At 33.6% G+C, this 14,955-nt stretch overlaps 2 protein-coding genes across 3 annotated transcripts in view; both read right to left on the reverse strand.

Annotated features, from left to right (window-relative positions):
- Positions 1 to 1,994, reverse strand: part of LOC111048697 (trafficking protein particle complex subunit 13) — an 80,084-nt gene extending 78,090 nt beyond the window's left edge. For both annotated transcript variants that reach the window (XM_039432802.1, XM_039432801.1), the window contains exon 1: positions 1,816 to 1,994. In XM_039432802.1, coding sequence (XP_039288736.1) covers positions 1,816 to 1,858 — 43 coding nt within the window. In that variant the 5' untranslated portion in view covers positions 1,859 to 1,994. The remainder of the gene's footprint in view (positions 1 to 1,815) is intronic.
- A 9,432-nt stretch (positions 1,995 to 11,426) lies between these two features.
- On the reverse strand, positions 11,427 to 14,036 carry LOC111048695. The gene is made up of 2 exons (XM_022334626.2): positions 13,891 to 14,036; positions 11,427 to 12,202 (listed from the first exon to the last, which is right to left on the reverse strand). Exons 1-2 carry the CDS (start codon positions 13,966 to 13,968, stop codon positions 11,693 to 11,695), a joined length of 588 nt encoding a protein of 195 aa, XP_022190318.1. The 5' UTR covers positions 13,969 to 14,036; the 3' UTR covers positions 11,427 to 11,692.
- Positions 14,037 to 14,955: the final 919 nt, after the last annotated feature.

Raw genomic sequence — 14,955 nt, forward strand, 5'->3', positions numbered from 1 at the left:
CTAACCTTAGCTTTTCCTAATCTAAGCTTTTCCTAACCTAAGTTTTTTCCTAATCTAAGCTTTTCCCAACCTAAGCTTTTTTCATAATGTAAGCTTTCCCTAAACTAAGATTTCCCTAACCTAAGCTTTTCCTGACCTTAGCTTCTAAACTAAGCTTTCCCTAATCTAAGCTTTTCCTAACCTAATATTTTCCTGATCCAAGCTCCTCCTAACCTAAGCTTTCCCCAATCTAAGCTTTTTCTAACAAGTTCTCCCTAGGTAGCAAAAAATGGAGTTGCAATATTTTTATTTGCCCGAATATCTCGAACAATTTAGAGTTTAGGCTATCAAGTGACTGAACATTTTTTCTTTAGAATTTATCATTCTACTAAATCCAATAGTTTAAAATACCTATCAATCACCATGCAAGAAGGTTCACCTCTTTTAAACCAAAAAATTTGCACTGTTTCGCACATTTTTTACAATATCTCAAAAACTACTGAAGTTACGAGCCTGAAATTAGTTTCATTGGATTCCTAGTCAAATTTCACATAAGATTGCACTAGTTTAAAACATATTGTAGCCATAAAAAAATTATTGAAAATAAAAATTGATATAAAAATTTTGAACTTTCCGCCATGTTTTTTCAGCTAATCCTTAAGGTGCGTACAGACTTCCGAACCGAACGTCACTCGAGCAGAGCGATTGATGATCGACCGGAAAGCAAGAGTGGTTCGACCGGGGAACGCGAGAAGATCCAACATCTTCCGTAACTTTCATGATGGGTGCGACTGCCGAGCGGGGGCGGAGCGACTGTGGTACGATGGAGGAACGAGGGCGGTACGAGGGCGGAGCGTGCTCGGTGCGGGTTGGAGGTGCGTATATGTGTACGCAGCTTTAGAAATCGACAACAATGTTATACATGGTTGATCTCGTCTTGATCTCCTCTATCGATCTATGTAGGTCTCAATGCTATATTGCCGCGGCCCATATACTGAAGTGCAGCCAAAATATTTATCAAGTAGTTTTTCCTAATGTAATGTAGTACTTTCTAGTTCTCCCGAACAAGAACGGGTGCACTGCTAGTCTCAAAAATAATATCAAAAAGATACTTTATTTCTATTTTAAAAGAGATAAGAAGCGATGGTAGGGCTATATATTTTTACAATATTAAGAAAACAGGAAGAATTCCTCACAAGACCAAAGTAAATAGGCCTAATGTCCTTTGGAAGATTAGAATGTAAGATGTGAATTTTAATGTCATACACTGACTAATGTTGAAAACTAAAGGATTGGGAATTGGGGTACTTTGGGTGGGGGGGGGTCATTACACTTGGATTGGGGGGGGGGGGCATGCGCCATTGCCCTTGGGGTGGCTGGGCACCCCTGTCTGGACGGAGCTAAAATTGCACCTCTAGTGATATTCACTTTGTATTAGCAAGATGTTGGCATTTATAAAGAATGCTTGCAGTATAGAAAGATTCTCAATATGAAATTTCCTTAAGGCTAGTCCATAGACATGTTTTTTACATTAACAAAATATGGAATCTAAATGATGACAAGAGTTTGTAGGATAGAATATGTGGGCTACCTAACTCTTGATATAGGTACCTGCTGAGAGCTTCAATTTAATACTAATTTAAATTCTATACTAATTTGATTGACTTATTACTACTGGAATTTATCTTCCATCCAGATGAAGGTGTGAGTTATTCTTGTAATTCACAAACAGGTTTCAACAAAATGACTATAATATAGAGCCTTCTACTGACACATTTTTAATAAATTCAAAAGAATTATACAAATATTGTATAGCCTACATTTTTCCGAACTCACCTTTCAACGCCAAAAGATGATCAGCCTTTTCTTTAGCTTCCATCTTTGTTAAAAGTTGATAGCAATGTTATTGGAATGAATCTAAAATTTTAGATAAACTCCAACAATAAAGACATACTTTTATTACTTTTAAGAAAAGAGGTTATGTTTTCTTGATTCACAGACTGATTCACTGTATAACAGCAGCTTCTCTTTGTCACAGAAACAGAGTAACGGCCAGCAACAATCATAGTTATAACATAGTTAATCAAAAGTATTCTTTGAGTATCTATAGTGAGGTCCACGTTATAATGGTAGTGAACGATTTGCAATGGTGTTGCTATCCTTGTCTATTGTTCAACAAATGTGAAAGAGTTAAGGGTTGGGTTTTATTTAGGTTATATTCAATAATGTTTCATTTGGATAGGTTGGGTTTTTGTTTTAAAATTGCAATATGCTAGAAGGGGCTAGGGTTCAGGTAGAGTTATGTTTTTTGATGTTTCAAAGGTAAAAGGATTGGTTAGGGGGTTAGGATTTTGCTTTGAACCACATGTTTGTGAACATGTTCATGAAATGAACCACATGTTTGTGAACATGTTCATGAAATAAACCACATGTTTTTTTTTTGTTCTAAAGATGACGAATAAATCTAAAGTATTAAATGTGAAAGGGTTAAGGTGCGTACAGACTCTCACTCTGCTCCGCAACCGAACGTCACTCCAGCAGAGCGATTGATGATCGACCGGGGAGCAACAGTGGTTCGACCAGGGAACGCGAGAAGACCTAACATCTTCCATAACGTTCATGATGGGTGCGTGGGCGCCCATGTGCGTCAACTGTGGTTCGATGGAGGAACGAGAGCGGTACGAGGGCGGAGCATGCTCAGTGTGGTTGGAAGAGTGTATATGTGTACGCAGCTTTAGAGGTTAGGTTTAATTTAGGTTATATTTAATAATGTGATATTAGAATAGGTTGGGTTTTTGCTTTGAAATTGCAATATGCTAGAAGGGGCTAGGGTGCAGTTAGAGTTATATTTTTTGATGTTTCAAATGTGAGAGGATAGGTTAGGGGGTTAGGATTTTGCTTTGAAATCTGAATTATTAAATGTGAAGGGGTTAGGGGTTAGTGGTTAGGCTTTTTTGGATTATATTCAATAATGTTTCATAAGGTTAGGTTTTTGCTTTAAAATTGCAATATGCTAGAAAGGGCTAGGGTCCAGGTAGAATTATGCTTTTTGATATTTCATAGGTGAAAAGATAGGTTAGGATTTTGCTTTGAAATTGCAATATGCTGGAAGGGATTAGAGGTTTCTCAAATAGTTATGTTTATTGATGTTTTTAATGTAGAAGGGGAGGTTGAGGGTTCGGTTTTTGTTTTGAAATGACAATATGCTGACTTAGTTATAGTGTTTTTTAACATCATATTTTTCAAAAGTACTCTTTCTTTTATTAAATGAAATGATAATATATTGATTATTATATTTGATTTAATGATAAATCATCATTGGATAATAATATCTTCATCAAATAGAATGACGATTGGCTCCAGTTACAGTGCTCGGTAACCATCATCACAAAGAACGTTACATTCAAAGAACTGACTGGATGGAACGGGAAAAACCCGTTGCTAACGCATGCGCAATTCGGTGCTGTCTGAGACAGAGTGGTTTGTGCCACACAGCCATTGATGATTCTTATCTAACCAGCAGCTTCTCTTTGTCTCAGATACAGAGTAACGGCCAGCAACGGTCACAGTTATCACATAGTTATTCAAAAGTATTCTTTGAGTATCTATAGTGAGGTGCACGTCATAATGGCAGTGTATGATTTGCAATGGTGTTGCTATCCTTGAGTATCATTCAACAAAGCAGATGGCGCTTTCTCTTTCACACATTGCAAGGTTGCCACACCGTTTATCAACAATGTAGAAATTCAACTAATTGACAAATAGGGTTGAGGGTTACGTTTTATTAAGGTTATATTTAATAATGTTTCATAAAGAAAGGTTAGGTTTTTGCTTTGAAATTGCAATATGCCAGAAGGGGATAGGGTCCAGGTAGAGTTATGTTTTTTGTTGTTTCAAAGGTTTTATTAAGGTTATATTTAATAATGTTTCATAAGGATAGGTTAGGTTTTTGCTTTGGAATTGCAATATGTTAGAAGGGGCTAGGGTCCAGGTAGAGTTATGTTTTTTGTTGTTTCAAAGGTGAAAGGATAGTTTAGGGGGTTAGGAGTTTGCTTTGAAATCCAAATTATTGAATGTGAAAGAGTTAGAGGTTAGGTTTTTTTTCAAGTCATATTTAATAATATTTCATGAGGCTGGGTCAGGTTTTTGCTTTAAAATTGCAATATGCTAGAAGGGGGTAGGGTCCAGATAGAGTTATGTTTTTTGTTGTTTCAAAGGTGAAAGGATAGGTTAGGGGGCTAGGAGTTTGTTTTGAAATCCAAATTATTGAATGTGAAAGGGTTAGGGGTTGGGTTTTTTCAAATTATATTTAATAATGTTTCATGAGGCTAGGTTAGGTTTTTGCTTTAAAATTGCAATATGCTAGAAAGGGCTAGAGTACAGGTAGAATTATGGTTTTTGATATTTCAAAGGTGAAAAGATAGGCTAGGGGTTGGGATTTTGCTTTGCAATTGCAATATGCTGGAAGGGATTCCAGGTTATTACCAAGATTTAGGTTTAATAATGTTTTAAATATAAAAGGGGAGGTTAAGGGGTTAGGTTTTGGCTTTGAAATGACAATATGCTGACTTAGTTGTAGTGTTTTTTAACATTAGTTAAATAACAACCATTATATTTTATTGATTATATTATTGAAAAGTACTTTTCCTTCTATCAAATGGAATGATGATTTTATGTTGAATATCAAATCGAATTTAATGATAAATCATCATTGGATAGTAATAATATTATTGATATATATATAGTTAGATGACTAAGCTATACCTTCAAGCGTTTGGAAGCATGATGCCTCCTTCATTTCTCATCGCCATTGAATATCGGGCAAGAAGTCAGGCGCCCAGACTGGGCGCCTGACTTATATGGGAAAACATCGACTTTCATTGTGTTATATCTTTCGACATACTTGATGGATTTCAATATAATTTTTTTTCAACTTTTCGTCATTTCCATTACCATATGATACAATGATTTGTTCATTGAACATTATTTTCAACTCGACCAAACATCTAATTTAGTGAACCTACCTCACTACAGATTTTGATCCATTCTATTAGCAAATGAATCTCATTTTTACAATATTTTCCTATTACCATGTATTTAGGATATGGAAAATAAAACATTTATTATAGAACGCTAATATTACCGTATATTTTATTAGATGGCAAATAATAATAAATCAACTGTTATCACAATATTTCGTGAAACTGTTTCCATTCGTTTTGCAACTTAAGTACTGGTACCTATAGGTACTAACTATACTCTATACCGTACTCCTATATTTAATATAAGATAATAAATAACTACATACTATAAGAACGGGAAAAATAAAACAATAGCAATGATGAAGAATTTATAGACAATTTTAGCAAATAATATTTTTTATAATACAAATTTAGCATAAAATATTTTCATAGTTCACAAAATATTACAATATAAGACAAATTAATGGAATGGAATAGGGATACCTATATTGGATCTTTGGAAATAAAATATTTATTATAATATTACCGAAACTTATATTTTATTACTTGGCAAATGATAATGAATCAACCTAAGCACAATATTCCTTGAAACGATCATTTGGCACTATGCTTGACCTGCATGAAACATGACCGATGAAAATATAAAAATACTTATGTATGAAAAGAAATATTTTTATCTGGTGCATGCAGATTCGTACATCCATAAGCACTGCATGAAACTACCATACTTTGAATATTTTTTATTGCTTCAATAAAAAAATATTATCATTTGAAAAGGCTCTTTTTCTACACAGCAAATACAAATACCTGACTTCTTGCCCGAAATTTCTGGTAGCTACACTAGCGCAGTGGCATCATAGCGGACTTCGCTCTTCTTAATCTTATTCTCTATATCAATGAATAATATCAACATCAAAATGGAATGACGGCTCCAGTTAAGGTGCTCGGTAACCATAATCACAAAGAACGTTACATTCAAAGAACTGACTGAATGGAACGGGAAAAAACCGTTACTCACGCATGCGCGATACGGTGCTGTCTGAGACCGAGAGTGGTTTGTATCTAACCCAGTGAACTCTATACTAACTGGAATGGACTAGCAACACAAGAAAAGTGAGGCAGCTGGTAATGATAGGCAACCCGCATTTCTGTGGGATTCGTCATTTTGTAACACATTGGCTCTTATGGAAAAATGCATCGCACAGTTTCAATTTTTATTTTATTTCTATATTGTATGTCTTATTCCATGGAAGCGTTATTTTTCCTTCATTAAGCAGTTCATTGTTAACTTTTTGAGAGCAAAAATAATGAAATAGGTTGAATATGAATAAAGAAAAGATTTTTTTCATTTGTTTGTGACTGCAGTAGTTTTAGTATTGTCAACTTTTCACAAGCAAGGGAATAACTTTGGGCCAGATTTCAGAGAAGCGTATCATTTATTTATTTTTATTTATTTAACAAGGACAAATATAAACTGTCATAAAATGATAGGGAATGAAAAAACAGGCTCATAGTCCTTATTATTCCATATGTTCATACACAGTCCAAAGGAGGGCTGTGTTTAATTGGAGCTATTAAACCGAGTCTTATGTTTATTTTGATAGGATATACTATTGTTTTTTTTTGGATTATATGATTTATTGTTATTGTTAAAGGAAATTTCTTAATTCAATAATATAGACCTACTTACAGCAGGCTATGAATGTAGAATTATGTAGGTGTGCATTGGTGTAATTCCAAATCATGTAAGTATGGGAGTTTCAGAAATGAAGCAAATAATGAAGAAATATTTTATTATATTATATGACTATGATAAGCAAACAGTAAAAAATGCTACATAATTACCAGAGTAAAATGAACAGTTTGAAATTAGAAGGTTTCAAAAATTAATTACAATTCAGCTGATACAATCTCATAATTTTTACAATAAAAGTAGGTGAATAGAATGAATTATGAGGACTCATGATGATGCAATAACACAGGATTATTGAATATGTAATGATAGCAATATACTAGGCATTCTGATAACATTTCAAATCATGTAAGTGTGGGAGTTTCAGAAATGATGCAAAGAAATCTATGAAGAAACATTTATATTAATTGTATTATAATTTATCATGACCATATGATAAGCAAACAGTAAAATATGCTAAATAATTATTATAATATTGTAAATTGAACGATTATTTATTTGAAATGGAAAGGTTTCAAAAATTAATCACAATTCAGCTGCAATATAGATATAATATTTTTTCAAAATAAAAGTAGGTACCTAAAATAAATTATGTCATCTCATGATGATAACACAGAACTATTAATCATTTGTATTTATTCTTTTTTGAATAAGGATTAATTTGTTCTTCAACTATGTTCCTTTATTTTAGATGCTATAAAGTAGGCCTAAATTTTCAATGAGCATTGAAACTATTACCGTATACTAGGAATATAACCAAATTTGTTGTTTTATTTTTGGTCAAATAAACTGATCAATATAGAAAAAAGTATTGGAAATGAATGTAAAACAAAAAGGTTTCTTCAAATTAATAGACTAAAAATGTTTGACTTACATGTGTAATGGTATTTCATTTCCTTTAACATGCTTATTCTTGCATCCTAATGCAACACAATACATCACCATTTCTCGGTCGTATTTTTATTCAATTCTACGCATTTTATGACAAATACATAACAATATTTGAGAGAAAAGGTTGTGATCTAATACTGATAGCCCTAATACTCATTCAAATCCGTTTTTCAACCTTAAAAATGAAAAATCGTACTCAAGAGCTGCAACAACCTGCTTAAATGTATGAGTACGAGAGAGAAGGGAATCCCACACGGTAGGCCTATCTCACTCACTATTGGCTGTAGCTTAGCATTGGACAGCCCGTTCCAGTTTGTATAGAGTTCACTGATCTAACCACAGACATTGTTACCAACTTAATTTTTATTCTCCTGCACTGGTGCTCAATATAACCTACTAACTATTTTGCGTTGTCATGCTGCAAATCTGGAGTACGCGAAGTAATACTTTGCACACTAGAGCGGAAAAGTGATTCTTTGCAGCCTGTAATCAGTGCAGAAATGGTCACTTTTCAAGGTATCTGTAGGAAAACTTATTTCCAACCAGATCTCACCTACGGTATTTGTTTTCGAAAGTCCTAACAATAAATTCGAGCCCATTACGGAAAGTATTCTCTATTTTTTGATTGAAAAACTGAAAGTGGCAAGTCAAACTACGAAATTCAAAATTCATTAGATAAAATTATCAGATGTAACCGATGTGGAAGAACAGAGAGAACTCGTTTCATCTTATCATGAAGGTAAAACATTCCATTGTGGAATGAACGAAAACTATTTGAAATTGAGATGTAATTACTATTGGCCCAATATGCATAGTGATGTATCGAATTATGTAAATAATTTCCCAACATGTCTACGCACAAAATACGATCGAAGACCTGTTAAAATTTAGTATCAAGTAACACCTACCCCAATGCGACCTTCCGAGAAAATTCAAGTAGACGTATTTTCGTTCGAGTCTCATAAAGTGATGACCACGATTGACTTATTTTCTAAATTCTTCCAAGCTTTTGTGATTGATAATGTTAATGAACCTGCCATAACGAAAGCGCTGAAAGATTACATTCCAAAATATCCAATCCCCGATACAATGTGTATGGATGGAGGAAAGCAATTTGATAATGCTCTTGTGAGACAATTTTTAGCATTATATGAGATAACACCCCATTATGCTTCATCTGGACATCCTGATAGCCAAGGTTCGATAGAACGTGCGCATTCCACTCTGGTTGAATTGCTCACTGGAATTGTAACTGAAATGCCACGAGCATCTTTCAAAGAGAAACTAGACCTTGCTATTATCACATACAACAACGCTTTGAATTCGACTCACCAAATTACCCCACTAGAATTAACTTTCAGCAAATTCAAACATTTCAATACTTTGGATAAAGCTCCAGTGCAAATTACTGAAGAATTAGCTGACAGATATTTCCAAGAGTTGGAAACTTTCCGTTATATCATCAAAAAGAAAACTGATCAGAAGAAAGAAAAGAGAACAGAGAAACTTAACAAAAATCGTGAAGACCCCTCAAATTATTCAGATGACGTAAGATATGTGAGAACTATTCAGAACAAGAAATATCTCCCAAAATATTTTGAAGCGGAAAAGATAGGTGAAAATACGTATCAATCTAAGAAAAGAACTTTGAAACTTCATCCGAATAGATTGAAACGAAATAAGAAAGTGAGAAAGAAACGTATTGTTACAGATAATACTGCTTCTGGCTCTAATCCTCCATTACCAACCCCTGGTACAAGCGTACGAGCTAGTGGACTTGACTAACACAGCCGGACTCATAGCAGTACAAATTGAACGACATATGTACATAAACGAGACATTGACATTCTTAAATTATTCTAATATGTAAGTAGCATTAAGATAGAAATTAAGGATTTATCAGATTCTATTGACAAGTTGCAAAATGTATCACCATCATTGAAAAACTTATCATTCCCTTCATGCAAATGCGTGACAATCTTTTCGAAAAATTAAGTTCATTGTTTCCTTCGTATCCTTCATCTCGTGAAAAGAGAGGACTGTTCAAATGGTTTAGGAAAAGCTATCTCCTGGTTCACTGGTAACTTAGATGCAGATGATGAAAATAATTATGATCAAATTATTAACCAATTAGAAGAGAATGAGAAGATCCTTATTGAAAATGAAAAGAAGAATATTGTTGTAAATAATCATTTAGTTGATAAGTTTAATTACGATTTGAATAGGATTTATAGTAATAATGATTTGATTAAGAATGTGACTCATTCACAAGCAACTGTATTGAATCAAATTTTAACTATATCTTTAATCAATTTGAATCTAGAGTTAATGGAGATCAAAGTAAATGCATAATTAGATAGTATAGAATTTTGTTCCAATTCGAAAATTCATTATTCGATTATCCATAAATCTGACTTTGTAAATATCACACTTTCCCACAGAGGAAAAATTGCTAGTGAGAATATTGAAACGCTGTGGAAATTAAGCACAGTTCATTGTACCATCTCTGAGAATTTTATTACATATTTTTATTTTCGTTCCCATGAGAAGCGCTATGCTTGATACCTATTGTCTCATCAATTATCCTGTATTCCTTGATAATCATTTTTATACAATAAATGTCAGTGAGAAATTAATTTATGTAGCTGAATCAGGCTTAGTGGTACTAGACCAATGTCTACATGACCTCAACGCCTCTTATTGCCGAACAATGCGTAAAATCAATGATCTTTGTATTGAGGATATCTTGGAAAATAATGAATTGACCAATTGTCAACGTAATTATATTTCTGAACCTATTCCTTTTATGAAGTATGATGAATTATGTAATTGTATGTATGAATATGGTCAATCACATAATCAAAATCAATAATGATAAAATAAATCCTTCAAAATTATTTCTTATTCATTTAGATACTGGAGATGTAATAAAAGACCAACGTCTTCCTTGTACTTTCAAAATGTCTAAATCATTCAAATTGACTGAAAAGATTCATTTAAATTCCTGAAAAGATTTTATTGATAGAAGAACTAGATAATATGAAAAGCATGTCAACCTTTGAGAAACAGAATTATAGTTTCAATGATTATCTTTGTTTAACGATTATGGTAGCGAGAATATAATGTATTTGTTAGTTGCTATTTCTATTTTTGTATTGGTTTTTATAGTATTTATATATCATAATCATGCTTCGAAGCCTAGAAATGTATCATTGTTAAATACTCCACAACAACCCCCAACTTTGGTGTATGCTATACCCAAATTATGAACTTTAAGTCCAATCTTCGAGGACGATGAAAAATTTTGGGGTGGAGGAGTTATAGGTGTGCTAGTAGTAGTGAGCTTAGTCAGCATTAGTATTCAATAAAACCAATTAGCGGCCTGCGCGCCATGCTTAGTCCGTTTTCGTTCTTCAACTCTGAACGTCGGGGTTATGTCCGACGATTCGGTGAATAAAATTTGTTTTTAAAAACTTGTCATCTTCTTAGACAACCTTAGCTTATGTAATTGAATAATTGAATTAACTGAAAATCTCAGAATCTTCTCTAGAAAGAGAAATAGATTTGCTATTTCCACATTGCTACTATTAAATTTTATTGTTTTGAATAGTAGTCTTTAATTACATAATGAAAGGAGTTCCAACTTCTTCATTCACATCCTTCCTATCTTCATCCGCAAGGTTAGTGAATAAGACCTGAACCACATGATCGTAATACTATTATTTTTCGGAAATAATTGTATTGGGAGAATTCTTTGAATATTTTTCCTTACTTTTTAGTATGATACTAGAACTGAAAAAACGAGTGAGAGGCACTCGAGAATCATCATGATTGATCTCTTCCTGAAAGGGATATAATAATAAATGAAGGATTCTCTCTGATACATGGATAGATAGATGTATTTTATTTGCACTTTATAACATTACAAGAGATGTGGGTGAAGTTGAGGCTATAAGAGTCCCCTCTTCCACTTAACCCACACACGATACAGTGTTTATATACGGGAGAACAATGAAATCTTTCTTGTATTAAATTTATTTGGGTTCTATACATTCTATTTCACATGTTCTAATCCATTCAGGGAGCCTATTCATTGATCAAGATATATGCAATTGCTATGTTCATTACTACAGTACATTACATTACACTAATTACAACATATCCCTTGTTGCTTATCCATTGCTTCAACTGGCATGATAGTGGTGATTGGTGGCCCCTGCTGCTTATTCATTGCCTCAACTGGCATGATAGTGGTGATTGGTGGCCCCTGCTGCTTATCCATTGCTTCAACTGGCATGATAGTGGTGATTGGTGGCCCCTGCTGTTTATCCATTGCCTCAACTGGCATGAGAGTTGTGATTGGTGGCCCCTGCTGTTTATCCATTGCCTCAACTGGCATGAGAGTTGTGATTGGTGGCCCCTGTTGCTTGTAAGCTGCATCACGTTTGACTGGCTCATCAAATGGCATAATAGTTGTGATTGGTGGCCCCTGCTGTTTATCCATTGCTTCAACTGGCATAATAGTTGTCATCGGAGGCCCTTGTTGCTTATCCATTGCTTGAACTGGCATGATAGTTGTGATTGGTGGACCTTGTTGCTTGTATGCTGGAGCACGTTTGACAGGTCCACAAAAAGGGCACGGTGTGCCTGATGATGCCTGGAGAATATACTAGAGATTAATAAGTGTGTCATTGAGGATGCAACAGTTACAAATGTAAGTTCAATGACAAAATCCTTTGCACTACATCTAAGTGAGTCCATGAATTTTTAATCTCCTCGCAGTGAGTCTTCCTAGGACATGATTACAACAAACATGTGAGATCAGATTATTGGTAATTTAAGCATTTAAGCTAGTTTGTCGCCAAGTTAGTCCTTATCAATTCGTACACAATATAATGTTATTTAAATAGGCTTAGTCAAACTTCAGCATTCTTGGGAAAAACATTTTTGGAACTAAGTAACAAATGACAGCTGAAACAGCACTTATTTCATTATAGTATACACTGATTAGGCCTATCTTGTTTTTTAGATTGCCATAAAGGATTTTTTTCTACACATGATTACGAAGAGATTGATATCATTCTACAAGTCTGTATCTTGAAGGAGTCATGAGATAGACTACATGATTTTATCATTGTTAGGTTTGGCATATTGTGGAAAATGTGTTCTCCGCTGAAAAGTGCACCTACTTTCGGTCCTCTCTCTATTTTTTCAATGCCGCTTCAGCCGTGGAAGACATGCTTTCAAGTTTTAATAATCATGTAAACAATGGGCCTACTGGAAATATGAGATGAATCTCTGTAATATTAGTTAGGGTAATACTCAGCACCATGTTGGTAGAATCGATCAGATATCTCTTACTAAAATTGCAAATACCATCGATATAGAAGTTTTCGTCAATAAATTATAGCCGCCATCTTGAATTTTTCAATGATGACGAATATTTCTGTTGTTCTCATTGCCCATATTCTTATCCCACTTGTTGTAAAGGAGATATTGAGACCATTTGCAAGTATCTCATGAAGTAGACCTAGTTAACAAAGGTCGATTTTGGGTTATAGTTCTAGCTTCTTACCTCATGCATATGGAAAAACGTACCAGGAATCATGAAAAATTTTCTTTGGAGCGAGCTGGAGCACACATGTATTAACGATGTACAGCGCGTAAAGACATACAGGTTGCTTACGGACTCCCTAACAATACACTAGGGCATTGTTCCTGGGTAAGAAACATTAACTCAACTGAAAGTTATTTCTGGTCATTTTTGGTACATTGAAAAACTTTTTCAAAAATTGATATTTTCATAAAATTTTTGTTTTAGTCAATAAACATTACCATTAAGAATTTATACTCTAAATCTCAAGGATTCATACCAAAACGAATTTAAAATGTTCTGTCCCAAACATTTAAACATTAGGCGCTCATATCTCAAAAAGTAATGATCGGGAGAAAAGTTTTCCTGATAAAACTTTTTCATTTTGATAGCTTGATGATATACAAATCGAAAAACTTTGGAAAATATTATCAGTATAAAGTTTATTTTCAGCTTTTACACAGCCTTAACCCTCCAATGAATGGTATTAAAATTATTTGAAGAGGCTCAGAATAGCCTATATATGTGTGTTGAAGAGCTGTAAGTTATAATCATAAACTCACATTACATAATAAGTTAAGAATTTACTTTTAAATTGTTACTCTCAAGTTCAGTTGGAGACCTTCCAGTTGGAGAATTTGGAATAAGGTATAGAATAAATATACGGGACATCTCATTACATAAAGGGTCGGAAGACTAAATGCTTGATAGAGAAGAATATAAAAATTATGGTAACTATAATCACTACATACCGTAACTGCTACCAAAAAAATGCACAAACTCAAAGACTTCATTGTTTGACTGTACAAGTTAACTGACTGTGATATCATCCTATTTGGCGGCTGTATTTATACTCCACAAATCCAATATTCCAATTTGTTACTATTTCAAAAACTCCAAATTTTCACAAAAAACTTGCTGATAAATAATAATTTGAGGCAATTATTGTAATTATTCTAATGATACTCTAATCGCAATATTCTAATTTTACTATCGCAATCATTGTGTTGAGAGTTTGAAAGTAGTAATGCATATAATTTTTACACCAATTTTCACATTAACAGCAGGAAAGTGTGGTACTCATACAGAATGTGATAGATAATATCCTGTAAGATATTTGCATATGTGTAACAATTACTCATTTTTTGATGGACTGTGAAGTTCAATGATGAATTGTCTTGTTCCCCAATCACTGGAGTGATGGTGACTTTTGACACTTCATTATTTCAAACGTATTTTCCAAATTGTATTTCAAATCTATACCTTATTATATCATCCGATTATAATATATCGCTATCATTAAACTTGTAGAACTCGTTTCTTTATTTATTGAACAAAATCAATATGATTGCTGAATGCATTGAAATTTTCCCATAAACTATTCAGTATAATTATATGCGAAATTAAAGTGCATTTCAAATTGTAATAAGGTCAATAGTTTGAATAATATTGTTCAGACTTACTTTGAAAAATCAATAATCAATCACTATCTTCCTCAGAACACTTCAAACTCAATAAATTTGACATATTTTGTTCCATTCTAACAAAATGATGAATGATGAATGTATTGCAGTTGTGGTAGAGCGGTCAAAGAGAACACGGTCCAATTCTGAGCTCTCTTATCGCTCAGCAATTATAATAGCAAGTTATCGCACGCAAATAGGCTCTTTTAGTAATATTCGGTGTTGTATTGTGAATAACAAAGTTCCGATTAAATATTAACACAATGCTATTGTTGGTTCGTTATACTTGCATCGTTCATTACTAAATTATAGGAGGTGTTGAATTGAATCCCGGTATCGAGAACGTTACCCTCG

The sequence above is a fragment of the Nilaparvata lugens genome, chromosome 7, assembly GCF_014356525.2.
Source record: "Nilaparvata lugens isolate BPH chromosome 7, ASM1435652v1, whole genome shotgun sequence".
Classification (NCBI taxonomy): Eukaryota; Metazoa; Arthropoda; class Insecta; order Hemiptera; family Delphacidae; genus Nilaparvata; species Nilaparvata lugens.

What these genes read in the sequence shown, in the direction of transcription:
- LOC111048695 (XM_022334626.2), bottom strand. Translation starts at nt 13,968, where the DNA reads ATGATATCACAGTCAGTTAACTTGTACAGTCAAACAATGAAGTCTTTG. An exon ending in TTTTTTTGGTAGCAGTTACG is followed by an intron (nt 12,203 to 13,890) that starts GTATGTAGTGAT and finishes TATATTCTCCAG; the next exon opens with GCATCATCAGGCACACCGTG.